The 16,398-nt window shown below is 34.9% G+C and overlaps 2 protein-coding genes across 2 annotated transcripts; both read right to left on the reverse strand.

Moving 5' to 3' along the window:
* Positions 1-2,237: 2,237 nt before the first annotated feature.
* Positions 2,238-8,807, reverse strand: LOC112043062 (uncharacterized). Its single transcript, XM_052885098.1, has 5 exons — positions 8,667-8,807; positions 7,475-7,703; positions 5,043-5,194; positions 3,917-4,075; positions 2,238-2,520 (listed from the first exon to the last, which is right to left on the reverse strand). The coding sequence occupies exons 1-5, from the start codon at positions 8,728-8,730 to the stop codon at positions 2,345-2,347; spliced, it is 780 nt and encodes a 259-aa protein (XP_052741058.1). The 5' UTR covers positions 8,731-8,807; the 3' UTR covers positions 2,238-2,344.
* Positions 8,808-10,361: 1,554 nt separating this feature from the next.
* LOC128198688 (uncharacterized) lies at positions 10,362-15,324 on the reverse strand. The gene is made up of 5 exons (XM_052885140.1): positions 15,294-15,324; positions 13,549-13,774; positions 12,564-12,715; positions 11,664-11,822; positions 10,362-10,634 (listed from the first exon to the last, which is right to left on the reverse strand). The coding sequence occupies exons 1-5, from the start codon at positions 15,322-15,324 to the stop codon at positions 10,459-10,461; spliced, it is 744 nt and encodes a 247-aa protein (XP_052741100.1). The 3' UTR covers positions 10,362-10,458.
* Between the last annotated feature and the right edge of the window lie 1,074 nt (positions 15,325-16,398).

Below are 16,398 nucleotides of genomic sequence, written 5' to 3' on the forward strand. Positions count from 1 at the left end.
AGCGATATAAAGTCGTGCGGTTTTTTTTTAACACAATGGTGTCTCACAGGGTTCCATTTTGGGTCCTTTTCTATTCCTAGTGTACATAAACGATTTACCACACCATGTCAGCGGCATCTGTGAGATTGTAGTTTGCTGACGACACATCCTTAATTTTTAGGACAGACAGAAATAAAAATAGCTCTGATGATGTAAATCGTGCCATATCGCATGTATCCCATTGGTTTATTGCAAATAATTTACTTTTAAATGCAAAGAACTAGATTTATTGAGTTTTCATTACCAAATGTTATAAAATTAGATAAGTTTATAATATTCGATGATGAAAAACTGAAAATGGAGAACTCCACAGTTTTCCTGGGAGTGAGCTTGGATTGAAAAACTCTCTGAATGAATTAAAAAAAACTGGTAAGCTGCAGTGAGATTTTTTTAAAAAAAAACCTCTGAACGTCATGAAATTATAATTAAACTCTCAACCAATTAATTTATCAATATTCTCTATCAGTGCGCTTTCATTTGAGACCCCACTCGAGTATATTTGTAGATATTCTGTTATTCTTCCCACTTTGAACCTCCAGAACTTTTAAACGGCTCAACCGATATTTACCAAACATGTCTAATAACACTCGCCCATATAAAAAAAAAACTAAATTATAATCACTTCATTCGTTCGGGAGCTATGGTGCCACAGACAGACTGACAGACAGACATGTCAAACTTATAACACCCCTCTTTTCTCGTCGGGGGTTAAAAAAAAACAGTTTATTGATGTTAATGCTTATCTATTTTGCATACCTTCGCATTTTAATGTTTAACGGTATTTGGCTGTGGGGCAAGACTGCAGATATACATTCTATATTTGTACTTCAATTCAATTTATATTCGAGCAAATTTAAATTAAAATCGCGAGTCCTCCTTTTGTTGCCACGGATGAAGTCTACCACCAGCCAGACTTGGATCAATTAAGAAAACTTCAATCGGCCCAGTCAAGAATCGAACCCAGAACCTCAGTCTTGTAAATCCACCGGCCATAGCACTGTGCCACGGAGACTGTTAAATTTTCAGCTTGACTACGGAACTATTAGATATTAACAAATAGAAAGTGTCCAACCAATACAAGCTCTTCTATAAGATATATTCGAAAAATTTAAACCGATTACTTTCTTAAGTTATACTAATTATACTAATATTATATAGAAGTAAAGAATGGTTGTAGAGGTAATTTCTGGATATACTGAATCTGAACCGATTTTGAAAATTATTTTACCAATAGAAAGCTACGTTATTTTCGAGTGTCATAGGCTGTACTATGTTGTCTACGTATTCTTACTGGAATAGGAACTAGGCAGTTGAAACTGCGAGGTCTGCTAGTTATTATAAAACTGAAAAATCCTCGTCGTTTTCAATATAATCAACTACTGAAAGAGAATTTGGCTTTCCAACAGGCCTAATATTGTTTCCTTATTGTTCCGTAGTCTTTCTAATGTCATCACAAGTATCGACCAGACCTGCAGCTACCTACAGACGAGGGGTACCCCGGAAAGAAGACCGCACCAGCACGATAAGTACGTCCAACATCTTTCCTGGTTTCTCCTACACTTATTATTGCCACATTACTTCCCTTATTATTGCCATTGTTACGGCAGCCACGCAGCATTGCCGTGTTTTGGTTAAGACCATGGTAGCCAGTGTAATTCCAAGCACAAAAGGCTTAACACCTTGCCCTAAGAGGGTGATTTGTTTGTAGACTATAGTTTTTTAATAAACTAACTTTTTAATGTCACAGTCTGAGGCTTTTAATTGAGCGTTACTAGTCCTTAAGACATTAATGAAATAGTCCAGTGTTACATCAGCGTAACGTCGTCTGAAGAGAGGCATCAGCTTCAGTTTAGTAATAAGCTATAAAGAATCTTGTTTTATAATAAAGTTCAGTCTTTTACCATCATCCATAGTGAACGGTTGCCCATTCGCGACTTCATTTACGGGAAAATCAGTTTTCACAAATCCCGCGGGAACCACAGATTTTTTCGAGATTAAGAGTTGCCTATATGTAGCAACATATAGGCAACTAACCTCTATCCAGTGAAAGTCCAGTTAAAATCGATACAGCCGTTTCAAAGAGTAGCCCAGACAAATACAAAGACAGACACATAGACAAACATACAATATAGCTTGTTTATGTTTTGCCATCGTGTAAATAACTAAATGTAAGCACTTGAAAAAAGACAGTCGTGAAATCACAGTCAAACTTAAATTTTATTTATATTATTGATTTCTATCACATCTTTATTGTCTTAAATAATAATTAATAAAAAGTGAAAATAAATACTTTAAAATAAGTTAATCAATTGTCAATGTACACAGACACGTCTTCAGTTATGTAAAATTTTAGAGGCAGAGGACGTAGAACTTCATTGAGCAATCCGCAGTAGACGGCCACAACTCTATCCAAGAACATCTTCCCGAAGCTTTTCAAAAGCGTTCTGTAGTTGTCATTTAATAACGCAACTGATGGTTTACCTGAAAAATTAATAGAATTTTGTTTAAAAAATAAATAATTGATATTACAAAAAACATTGGTCGTCGCGAAATACTAATACCAATGATACATGGGGCATACTAAAAGTTTTGCACTTCTAGTTAGTCGGAACTATGTGAATTTTAAATGTTATATTTTTTGAACCGTTGCAATGTAATAGTTGCGTTCATAGTAATGAAAAAAAAATCGGTTGTCTGTAAAGTTGGTTTACTGCCGATAGTTGAACGTGACAATGTCTTGGGAAAATACTGATAGAATGATTGCATTTTTTCAAAAGAAAATGTTCGTTTTTCTAAAATACTGTTTGATAATCTTTAAAGATACTTTATTTCTTGTAAAAAAAGTTTGCAACCCTAAAACGAGGGAACGCCGCATGATGTCATCTTTTTTCCATGTAATTTTAAGACGTTGTCACGTCAAAAAATTGCTGGAATTCACTTGTCAATTGTTTTTATCACACAATAAAGTTCTAAGTACTCAACGAAAATGGAATTAAGTCGAAAAGATTTTAGGGCGATGATTTTTTATTTAAAAAAAAATAGAAATCAAATTTCTCTCTCCGCAAGACTGCGCTGCGTCTTATAAAATATATGATGAAAACCAGCCACTATTCTTGTAAATTCTAAAAATTGCTTTAAATTCTACAAAAGCAAACTTTGATCAAAAATATTATTTTTCTCTTTATTTGTACCAAAAGAGAAATCAAAATTTCATATGTAGAAGCCAGACCCAAAAATCGTGTTGGTCGCTGTAATTAGTGTAATATTATTTGACCAACTTTGTGCAAACTCTATATTTGGCTGGTGGGAGGCTTCGGCCGTGGCTAGTTACCACCCTACCGGCAAAGACGTACCGCCAAGCGATTTAGCGTTCCGGTACGATGCCGTGTAGAAACCGAAAGGGGACGTGTGGATTTTCATCCTCCTCCTAACAAGTTAGCCCGCTTCCATCTTAGACTGCATCATCAATTACCATCAGGTGAGATTGTAGTCAAGGGCTTACTTGTAAAGAATAATAGAATAATAAAATTGAGATATCAGTAGATTTTCAGCTTTTAATTGCATTTTAATTATTGTTAAAACATAAGCACTATAAAATATATAATAGAAGATAATCGTTCAAAGTAAAGATTATTTCACGGTTCCTTATTTTTTGTTAAATGCCTATCGGAAATAATCAACATTTTCATTTTCCTACTTTTACTACATATTGCTTGCTACTACATACGTATAATAATATACGTGGCTACTTGACAGTTTTTGCAAAAATATTTTAAATTTATTGTACCTACTGCGTTAATTTAAAGTTAGTTTAATTATTAGCGTTAATTTATTATTATCTATGATTAAAAAATATAAAATAGTAATAGGTACGTACATATATCTTGGTTCCCAATAACAATCTTTTCTGCTGAGAACTTCATATTTTGTACATCGTATATGTATTTGAAGTTTTTGTCGTCCAGTTGTAAGTAGACATCGCCATTGTCGTTCTTTAATAGTTGAAATGGGGTTTCCATGTAGAAATTCAGTTTCTCTGTAACATAAAAGGAAAATATTTTTTCCTGATTTTAACTGGTAAACTACCCATATGGTAACTGGCAAAAGACCCATTAAAATCGTCTTAGCCGTTCCAAAGATTATCTCGGATACACAGACAGACAAAATATAAAAAAAAAATACTTTTGGTATCGGTAAATATCTTGAAAAAAGACACAGTTATTTTAATATCACAGACATACTCTTCAATTATATTTATATGTAAACGCTCATTGACACAAATGTATTTTCCAGTTGTGGGAATCGAACCCGCAGCTGTAATTGCAGAAATATTTACAGTTTTACTCATAAAATAAATTTATATGATATCGCGAGAATTTAATTGAGAAGTTTGCCGTGCGTGGTACGCCCTTCTGCCTGTCGAAATGACGAAAATTATGTATTATGGCAAAAACGAAACAAAAATACGATGAACACTCATTATTATGGCTTTTGATTTAAATTTTACACCGAGATTCTTATTTATCTAACTGTGAACCTAGTTAGTATCTAGTTACATAAATTACTCTTTCAGCTTTCCTATTATACTAATCGTGTCTAATAAAGCGATAAAACTAACAAAGGTTTATTGAAAAACCTTTGTTAGTTCTATCGCTTGCTTTGATTCTTTCACACCTGTTTTTTATGCAATATAGGCTTGCGCTTGACTACAATTATGTCTGATGGAAAGCAATGCGGTCTAAGTTGGAACGCGCTTACCTAGAAGATGCCTATTCACTCTTGCTTTGAATGTGTTTAAATTATAAGTGTCAGGAAATACAAACGCCGGAAGGGTATTCCAAATTTTTGCTGTACGAATTAGAAATGTAGATGCAAATCGTTCCGTACGAGTTGCCTGGACTATTGTATAACGGTGGATTTTTGTCTGATCTCGTCTATCATTCACTTATACTCAATGATTTACATCTAAGGCTGATTTTAAAATTCAACAGCTAATTCCTTACCAATCTTCACTTTTCCCTTTCCATGGACATCCACTGAATTGGTTCCGAGCAAAGCCTCTATGGCTGGGCTTTTACCAGATAAAGTGACTGTACCTTGAATTGTTAGGTCACAGGTTATATCTTGTATTGCCATTAGTTTCTCGAAATCTAATCTGTAACAATACATAATATATTAACTTTGAATTTAAGTCTAAAATCTATTGTATAATATATAAGAGTTATTTGTGTCAGACCTCCATTACCGTGATTCAGTTTGAAGATGGTTGTAGGTGGAATAACAAGCACACGAGGAACTAACACAGTAAATGCTGAAAGAACGCATTTCAAGCAACTTCAGTGCCACCTACCTTCCGTATTTAAAGTCGTACGATAGTACCTTAATAACATTAATTGTATTGTTGGCCGACCCCCCACCAGGTGGACGACATCAAGCGAGTCGCAGGGATTCGCTGGATGCAGGCGGCTCAGTATCGTGATGTTTAAAAGTCCCTACAAAAGGCCTATGTCCTGCAGTGGACGTCCATCAGCTGATATGATGATGATGATGATGAATAAACGTCAAATTAATAATTAACTAATATATTTGTCAAACGCTCCGTTTGGCATGGGATTTGAAGACGTGACGTCATGAAACTATTGAAATATAGACGTTTTGGATCGTATTGTCAAATAAATATTTAAAAATTATAATGCTCATGTAATCACGCGTCAAAAAATATAATATTTTGTTTTCAATGTAGTAAAACGAAAGTGATTAAATTAGGCCATTTAAGAAAAAGTGTCAACTAGCCTATTGTTTACTATGATAGTTTTCAGGAACTAAGATTTTGTTCACGTGATAACATTTGACATCCCACCCAGTCACTGGAAACCACTCATATTCATCACCACATTTCCACTTGTGGGAATCAAACCCACTGCTTTAGATGCCGAAGGATCATTACCTACCCACTTCGCTACTGAGCCGTCAAATCATAGCTTCTATTCATTAGTTAGCTGAAATGAAGATTAATGTAAATGAATTCGGAAGTTACTTCGTTTTTTATACAAACGAATACACGAAAGATAATTTTTTTTTATAAAAAATCAAGATTCTGGTAGTCAGCTTGTAATGTGCATAAACTCGTGTGGTTTTCCGCAAAAATATTATCATAACAACCTTGTCGAAAAAGAATAAAATTGCTTTAATTGCCTTAATAAATTATTTATTACAAGCATTTATTCTGACGTATTGTACGAGTATCTGAGGACGCTTACGACTTTGTTCTAGTAAAATCAGTTTCGAATTATATTTTAATACTAGCGGACGCCCGCGACTTCGTCAACGTGAAACTCGATGTAAACTTTGAACTACCCCTACCCTACCCCTATCCTATCCATACCCAAACAAACAAACATACTAACAAAATTTTCCTCCTTATAATATTAGTATAGAAAAAGACACCTTAATTTGATTTTTGGTTTGGTTTGGTTTTGGTATAAATTTGAAATATACCAATATGTAAATGTCCAAAATTCCTCAGTGCCCAAAGAAGTCTTCGAACAGTGTGTGTTGCCAGTGATGATCTACGTATTTGAGACTTTATCGCTAACTATGGGCCTCATAAAAAGGCTCAGAGTCACTCAGCGGGCAATGGAGCGAGCTATGCTTGGAGTTATTCTGCGTGACAATATTAGAAATGAGGATATCCGCAGAAGAACCAAAGTCACCGACATAGCTCAATAAGTGGCGAAGTTAAAGTGGCAATGGGTAGGGCACAAAGTTTGAAGAGCCGATGGACGTTGGAGTCCCGAGGCGCTGGACTAGTAACCCAATACTGGAAAGCGCAGTGTAGATTGACCCCCCACTAGATGGACCGAGGACATCAAGCGGGTTGCAGGGTTGCTGGATGCTGGCGGCTCGAGAAGGTGATGTTTGTGAGTCTATACAAGAGGCTTATGTCCAGCAGTGGACGTCCATCGGCTGATAATTATGATGATGATGGTGAATATGTAAATTTACCAACGAAATGACTAATAAGGTATCAATTAATTGTATATTGACTATTTGAATGCCGCGGCAACTTTACCCCATTGATTAGTACAGTTAGGTAATCAAAAGACCAATAAGCAACTTCACCCCATTGGTCAATGGTTAGTACTATTACGCAAGCAACCAATAAGCTATCGGCAACAAACAGAAACTTGAGCCGCTTTTAATAAAACTAGATGACGTCGCACGGTTTCACCCGCGTGGTTCCCTTTCCCGTAAGAATACGGGAATAATATATTGCATATAGCCTTCCTCAATCAATGGGGCTATATAACACTGAAAGAATTTTTAAAATCGGACCAGTAGTTCCTGAGATTAGCGCATTCAATCAAACAAACAAACAATCAAACACACAAACAAACTCTTCAGCTTTATAATATTAGTATAGATTCATACTTACTGATATTTGTTGAAAACACATTTCCTAATTCCCTTGACGATTCCATCACTAAGAGTCCCCGTAAGTGTTTCTAAAAGGTTTATAGAGAATTTATCTATTTTCAAAGGATCTGCGGGTGGTACATTCAGTTCTGGGATGCCTTTTTGTGCAGCTTCAGTTACGATATTTTGGAAAACCGACTTAAGACATCCATCCTCATCCTTGACACTGCATTTTGTGAGGGTATCCACTAAAATTATTTATTATATCAATAATTTTATAGCAAGACCAACATTCATACACTAGAAAGTAAATTGATTATAATTATAGTAAAAAACAATACAACAATTGCATGTTTATGTCAAGAATTCTCAATATCCTAATTAGATAAATTGCTGGATAATTTCTTTAAAGAATAAAACAATAATAAAATAACAAATACCCAAGTACCCTAGTAAATTAAGTTTAGATGCAATTTAAGATGGAAGCGGGCAAACTTGTTAGGAGGATGATGAAAATCCACACCCCTTTCGGTTTCTACATGAAATCTAAATAAATAAAATCTAAATCTAAATAAATAAAAGCTAAATCGCTTGGCGGTACGTTTTTGTCAGTAGGGTAATAACTAGCCATGACCGAACCCTTGCAGCATGACCAGCCAAACCTGGACCGATTAAGAAAACTTTAATCACCCCAGCCGGGGATCTAACCCAGAACCTCTGTTTTGTTCCACCGCGCACTCTACTGCGCCATGGAGTCCGTCAAAAGTTAAGACTAGAGATGAACGAAAATATTTGTTTTTGTTATAGTCATCATTGGTATACTAACACTACTTTTCATAGGTATGCCTATAGTGTATACATTATCAACAAATATCTGGCTCACTGCTGAGCTCGAGTCTCCTCTCAGTATGAGAGGGGTTAGGCGGGGCATACAACTCCGACTGAAAAGTTGGAGGTGTATGCCCCGGACCGGATTCGAACCCACACCCTCCGGAATTGGAGGCAGAGGTCGTAACCACTGGGCTATCACGGCTCAATTCCTATAGGGTATGTTACTAACTAATGTTATCATTTAAGTACAGTAAGATTATGTATTTATACTTAAAACAAGTTGGTATTGTATGAATGTCGATAAAAATTAAGACGTAAATTTGATTAAAAAAATCACTTTGAAGTTGAAAGGAAAATTAAAAAATATAACTATTACTTACAAAATTTACAATCACCAAACGAATATAAAATGCACAAAAATATTAAACACTTAAAAACAGACATGTTGTATCCTTGTATTTAAACTGAATAATCCTCAAAAATTATCCTCAACACTTTTATATACAATGTGCGAAAACTTATTCATTAGAATTATCAACACAGCGAAATAACAACCGGCTTTAGGTGAATAATTATTAGATTCTATAGGAGAAAGAAATATATCCTTTTCATTGTTTGCTTGATGGTTCAACTTTTTTTTTATATTTTGTGAATATAATAAAGGACAAGGCTCTGTGGCTTGATGTCAAGTGACACTTGTGCTATTATATCTACTGTTCGACCAGGTGCTGTGAGGTTTTGGACTCAGAAAAGCATGCAGATTACAATTTTGATGTTGCCCGGAGGTCCAGTCCGTTCTTTTGTTTACCCTAGCCCCTTTGTTGTCGAGGATATGGACTTAACAGATGTTTTGTATTGTAAACCTCTGACATCATGCCGACCGTGACCAACACACGATTAGTTAAATCGGCTGTCAAGCCGTTAGCGCTGCAAGCATGTAAGATTACTTGTTTGTCAGTGGTCATCTGAAAGTAATCTCATCTGATCACTTAAAATACAAAGGCAAAAATATTTTTAATAAGAAAGAAGATCAGTCATTTAACAAAAAAATAAAAAAAAAATGTCAAGGCGCTTTTCACGGCTACGTGGATTATTTCCTGTAAAACACTGAATAAATAACTAGCGAATGCGCGCGACTTTGTTCGCTCGGACTTCAGTTTTTCACAAATCCCGCGGGAGCTATCGCAGACTTTTTTTTAACTTTTTAAGGGGAACAATTCTGTCAACATGATTTTTACGAAACTTTAAACGTTTACGCAGGGCACTTCTTCTTCTTCTTCATCTTCTTCTTCTTTCCTTCCTGGGCCTTTTCCGCACTTGGACACTAGGCTTGGACACTAGGCCGTTGGTAGGCCGTTGGCCGTTGTACGTAGGTCCTTTTGGTGCTGGTCCCCGCTGGAGTCACTCCAGCCAACCGAGCTCGCTCCAGAAGTTTATCAGGTCGCCCAGGTCGCCGAATGCCTCTTAGAATGTTGCTGGGGATCCAATGTGTGCTGCGCGTTGTTTGGATACACCTCTGCATCTAACCATAACATGTATCGGGGTTTCTTCTTCCTCCATGCATGCTCTGCACAGAGGACTGTCGGTTATACCTAGAACCGAAGGGTGCTTATTTAGTGAACAGGGCACATAGCGCATAGCACATATAGGAAAAAAATCCACCGATTTTGAAACATTCTTCATTGTTGCTCCGCTCCTATTGGCCTTAGCGTGATAATACATAGCCTACGTCTATAAATGGGCTATCTTACACTGAAAGAATTTTTCAAATCGGTCCAGTAGTTCCGGATATGAGCGCGTTCAAGCAAACAAACAAATAAAGAAACTCTTCAGCTTTATAATATTAGTATAGGTATAGATTTTTATTTCTATGATTCTTTGAAGTTTAGACAGGCAAAAAGAAAACAGCCCCTTTTGTAAATAAAGTATATTATTTTCATCGTGTTATTACACTGTTGACACCATATTATTCTAATGCTAGCCACTGACGGTCCGGTATGCCTAGCGTAACAAGATAAGGGATAAAGAAACCACAACGTTTCAAATTTACAATTTTATTTTTGGTCGTTCTGAACAAGCAATGATGAAGTATGACAGAACAATTAGTATAAAACATTTAATTAACACTATTTATCTCAAATATGTTATAGAAGATTTGTTTGCTTTAGTGTTTTACTTATTAATATAACGTTTTAAATCTTCTATGATGTATTTATTTGCCGGGATACCTTCGTAGAATAATTTGGAAAAATGAAAAAAGAACTCCGTAGCTTTTGCAAAAATCGGTCCACCCAAAGTTTTCAGCATTGGTTTAAAATTTTGGTTTAAAAAATCAATAAGGAGTTTACCTGAAAAAACATAAATTTATTAGTATACAAAGTATACATATATAGTGCAGATGAAGTCAGTAAACAGTATGCATAATTTTACATTAGGCAAGTTGTGTGTATTAAAAATTCAACACCTAACATATATTCTTACAATTAACTTTGTAACTACAAAGAGTAGACACATTTTACCAACCTCAATAAGATTTTTTTAAATGATGAACTTTCAGTTTTATGCATTTTTTTACAGGTCAATTTTTAAAATCGGGCCATCTTAATGAAAGAAAAATAATTATTGCACTCAAAGCATCTTCCCAAAACAAGTAAAAAAATATTTATAAAAATCTTAATTACAGCAACTACAACATTGAAAAAAACTGATTCAAGATAGAAAAGTTTGAAAAATCCGATAAAAAAATTTAACTTGGTCACCCTAGAGATTTTTGGAAAACCATTCAAATCAGTCTTTTTTTTTTATTCTTTACAAGTTAGCCCTTGACTACAATCTCACCTGATGGTAAGTGATGATGTAATCTAAGATGGAAGCGGGCTAACTTGTTAGGAGGAGGATGAAAATCCACACTCCTTTCGGTTTCTACACGACATCGTACCGGAACGCTAAATCGCTTGGCGGTACGTCTTTGTTGGTAGGGTGGTAACTAGCCACGGCCGAAGCCTCCCACCAGCTAGACCTAGACCAATTAAGAAAAACCTCAATCGGCCTAGCCAGGGATCGAACCCAGGACCTCCGTCAATAATTCCACCGCGCATACCACTGCGCCACGGAGGCCGTCAAAAGTCTTAGATAATTAGGTTATGTAAAGGATGTCGGATATTTTACTTAAAAATGATCTACTCGTAAATGCTTCAACTCAGTTTTCATGGAATGAACTATTTTGTCATGTAGTTCTTAACAATAGACATTATCGAGTTAAATGTGTAAAATAAATAACTTTTGAGAAAAAGAATATAATTTATAATTTTGTCTAACGTTGTTTGTGCAATTAATATGTCTATCTTGTCATTGAAAAAAAAAGTTTAGAAACTTACTAATATCCTGTGACCCAACCGTTATCTTCTCAGCTCCAAAAGTTGCTTTTTCAAGATCAAAATCGTATTTAATATTTTTGTATGAAATCTTTAAATATATTTCGCCATCTTCTTTTTTGAATGGGGTGATTGGAAAATCAAAGTGCATGAATAACTTTTCTGGAAATAAAAATTATATTCTATTTAACATTATTAGAATCAACAGTTTGACAATTACGTGAGTGTGATTAACGATGTCAAGGGACAGATTTTACACATTTACACGTTAAAAATGTGTAAAATCTTTAAAGTAGATCGACTTTTATCTATGTAAAATATCTGTAATAAACGTTAATACAAATGATTCTGTGTTCGTTATTACTATAGCACACCATTAATTTGGCATGACGCGGTAAATTTGATAAGTCGGCAAAATGGAAATTAAATTTTGCTTTAAGTGTAAGTGTTATGCACATTGATAGCCACATACACGGCGCATCATGTCCGCTGCAGATTTGACTGTGTGTAACTGGCATATGAACTTTGTGACTAATATTCAACCGATGTGCCCCAAACCAGTTTTGTAAGAAATATAGTTAAACCAGAATTAAATTGTATACTGTCTGAGAAATTCTAATACTGTTATATCTAAGTATAACAGTGTAAGAATTTCTCAGCCCTGAATTTACGCTTTCGTACTATTCCGTTCCGTTCTCGTTCCATTCAGAACTACAGTAGTTTTTTTAGGATACTCGTGATGATAAATTACACTCAATTCAGTAGCAAAGACCAAAAATTTTATAAATGTTGAATTACAACTTTACCAAGGGAAAAAGTTATCATCTATAAAAAAATAAGTTTATAATCAAGAAAATAATTCAGATAGAAATCGAGAAATGCATAGGTAGAAAAGTGGCTTACCCAGTTTCACTCTTAAATTTCCCATGCCATTAAGTGAAGAAGTTCCAATGAGTCCTTGAATTGCTGGGTCAGACCCCTCGACCTTGACGTTACTTTTGATTATTAAATCACATAGAAAATCTTGAGTGCCAGATTTTTTATCCAAATCGATACTAAAAAAATTAAGATTTATTATTTTACTATATAAAAAACAGACGTAATAGCCTAGTGGATATGACCTCTGCCTTCGATTCGGAGGGCGTAGCTTTGAATCCGGTCCGGGGCATGCACCTCCAACTTTTCAGTTATGTCCATTTTAAGAAATTAAATATCACGTGTCTCAAACGGTGAAGGAAAAACATCGTGAGGAAACCTGCATACCTGAGAATTTTCTTAATTTCTCTGTGCGTGTGAAGCCTGCCAATCCGCATTTGGCCAGCGTGGTGGACTAAGGCCTTACCCCTCTCATTCTGAGAGGAGACTCGTGCTTAACGCGTGGGTGAAATTTGGGTTCTTAATGATGATCAGTATCAATTATACAATACCCTCCAACTAAAAAAATCAAAATATATTCAATGTACCGAATAAGATCTGTTACAGTTTTATTTTAATAAACAACTAATAATAATAATAATTGGTAGATTCTTTGAGCTTTAGGATTATTCGTGGATTGTAACAACCTGTTGAAGGAAGAATGCTAAAAGCCGGAAAATACAAAGGAAATGGACAGAAAAGACGGAAGAACAGAAAAAGAAGAGAGAAGGGAAGCCAGGAAAAAAATACCAAAGCTTTTTAGGAAGAACGGCTACTTAAAACGTCCGTGAAATTGCGGTGAAAACAAAAATGAATTAAATTAGTTTTTAATTCATTTTTATTTCTAGTCGTGCGGGTTCGAAGTTCTCAGTTCAACAATACAACACATTAAACATTTAATATAATATTATACATTAAATAATTAAGGTATGCATTTAAGATATTATGATTATAATATTATTTTGTTACTTACTGGAGTTTCTTTACTTGACATTTACTGAAACCCTTAACAGTTCCATCGGTCAGGGTCAATGTAACCACATCCAGTACCTTAACTGTTACATTCGTAAATAGCAAGGGCTCTATGGGAGGCATATTTATTTCCGGTATTCCCACTGAGCCGATATTAAGTAGAGCATTTGTATACATTTCACTAATACATTCGTCATTTTTTATACTGCATTTTTGTAAGTTGTCCACTAAAACGATTAAATAAAAATTTTACAATAACGAAAAAATCTTTCATTTCTGGAGATTCTTTGAATAAATACCACAGTCTATAAGAATACCACAGACTATAAGTCGACATTCCAAAATTTAGCTTTCTTGGTTCATTTTCATTTTCAGCACGCTTTTTTCTTGGAACCTTAATTTGGCACACTTCTCGGTCTTCGATTAGGATGAAATTTTGCACACGCTCTGAATTTTGATGACAATACATGACTAGCTAAGAAACGTCATTATAAGTCCGTCAGGCCGCCCAAGATAGCGGACTGGCTGTTTGAAATCCACCCCTATGATAAGGGTTTGGTGTCAGGAATACGAAAAATATAGTCACGTGACTTACATCCAATATTTGTAAATTTTAGTGGGTGCTAAAAGCGTGTCTTTAAACTATTTAAAGATATTACAAAAACACTGTCATTTTTAATGTTAGTTTATGAAGTATTAAATAATAATAGTAATTTAAATTTAAAGCATTAAATTTAATTAAATGAGATCATATTCTCTAGTAATTTTAGAAAACAAATAATAAAGAAATAAGTAAGGAGAAAATTTATGAATCGACTAAACCGATTTTGATTTTTTTTTACCAAATATTTGTGAGGATCATAGGTGTAAAATACTTGATCCACTTATTTTCAAAGGGACGGGAACGACATAAGCGATACAGCTGGGCGTTTTTTAGCAACGCGATCATTGATTCATCGTATCAACTGAGAAATATCAACTGCGTGATCACAAAAAACTGTAATATGAACTTAAGTTGGCTCTATAATCGGATAAAAATTCAAAATTCATTGATTTCAATTAGGCTTAGTTTACAAGCACTTTTGAAATGTCAAGATAAGTCATAATTTAATTTAATGTAATGGTGGTAAAATAAGTCGAAAACTTAAAATTAAAGTTACGAGGATTCCAAATGCGCATTGGTCCGAGAAGAGCCCACAACAAACTCAGCCAAGGTTTATTTTTTGTTGTTCTAACTAACTACTAACTAAGTAACTACTTACTAACAGAAAGACAGATAGATATACAAAAAATTAAAAAAGGGTTATTATGTATGTGGCTATGAGTACAGGACAAAAAACACAATATTTTTGAAAACACAGTTATTTTGAACTCACAGACAGACACTTTGATTTAATTTATATGTCATCATCATCATCATTATCAACCCATTTCGTCTCACTGCTGAGCTCGAGTCTCCTGTCAGAATGAGAGGGTTTAGGCCAATAGTTCACCAAGCTGACCCAATGCGGATTGGCAGACTTCTCACACGCAGAGAATTCTCTGATATGCAGGTTTCCTCACGATGTTTATCTGAAAAGTTGAAGATGCTGCGGACCAGATTCGTACAAACACCCTACGGAATCGGAGGCAGAGGTCATATGCACTGGGCTATCATGAATCATTTAATATAATTATTTTTAATAAAAAATAATTTATATGTTTAAACATTATATAACAAATTGTCATATGTTAACAATAGCGTACACGCAACAAGCACTACTTTCAAAACCAGCATTGTATAATACTTCTATGAGAACAATTGAATAAATGTAGATCTACTCCAGTGCTTATATTTATACAAACGACTTCAAATTAATAGCGAAGCACAATAAAAAATACTCAACTGCAAACTTTATTTTAATCTAAGATATAAACATAGTCTTGCGGAAATAAATACATTTATGTGCATCTAAAAAACTCAAATAGGTAAGTAGGCTATGGTCAGATCAGAGGGGTCCGAAGTTAATTCATTTATTAAATAACAGCCGCGTGGCGCGGATAGTGACCCTGCTTTCTGCAACCACGGCCGTGGGTTCGATTCCCACAACTGAAAAATATTTGTGTAAACACAAAAAGAATTATTCAAATTGAACCTGAACTTTCAAGTACCTAGGTCCTGAGATTAGCTTGGTGCGTTCAACCAAATAAATAAACAAATTGGTCAGCTATTGAGTATATTCAATATGCCTCAATATCGATATTACAGTTATAGTGGAAAACTCGTTTCTCCAAATATAACTCCAGCGAATCAATTTGAGCAATTCGGTTTTTACAAGATAACCTTTTTTTCTATAAGTCCGATCTTAATGAAACAAAGCCTATATGTTGCCTTGGACTTTGCTTAATCTATTTATGAACCGCACCAAAATCCGTTCAGTAGAACCAGAGAATAGCGCGAACATACAGACAGAAGGACAGACAGACAGACAGGAAATTTAAAAAAAAAATGGATTCTATTGTTCATTTCTAATTGCCCTAACTTGATTTTAGTTAAATTTGGCCAAAGTACAGACACTCGATTTCTACTCTTTTATTAACCGACTTCCAAAAAGGAGGAGGATCTACGTTCGGCTGTATGTATGTTTTGTTTTTTTACAGTATAGATAGATTACGGGACACCCTTTATGTATTACTAGCGGATGCCCGCGACTTCGTCCACGTGGAATTCAGTTCGGATTTCTCCGGGATGGAAAGTATATGAGCCTGTATAGAGTTAATCCAGAGTAAAATCTATTTCCATTCTAAATTTCAGTCAAATCGTTTCCGCAGCATAAAAGAGGAACAAACATACTTACCCCCTTACAAACAC

This window comes from Bicyclus anynana, chromosome 13, assembly GCF_947172395.1.
Source record: "Bicyclus anynana chromosome 13, ilBicAnyn1.1, whole genome shotgun sequence".
Classification (NCBI taxonomy): Eukaryota; Metazoa; Arthropoda; class Insecta; order Lepidoptera; family Nymphalidae; genus Bicyclus; species Bicyclus anynana.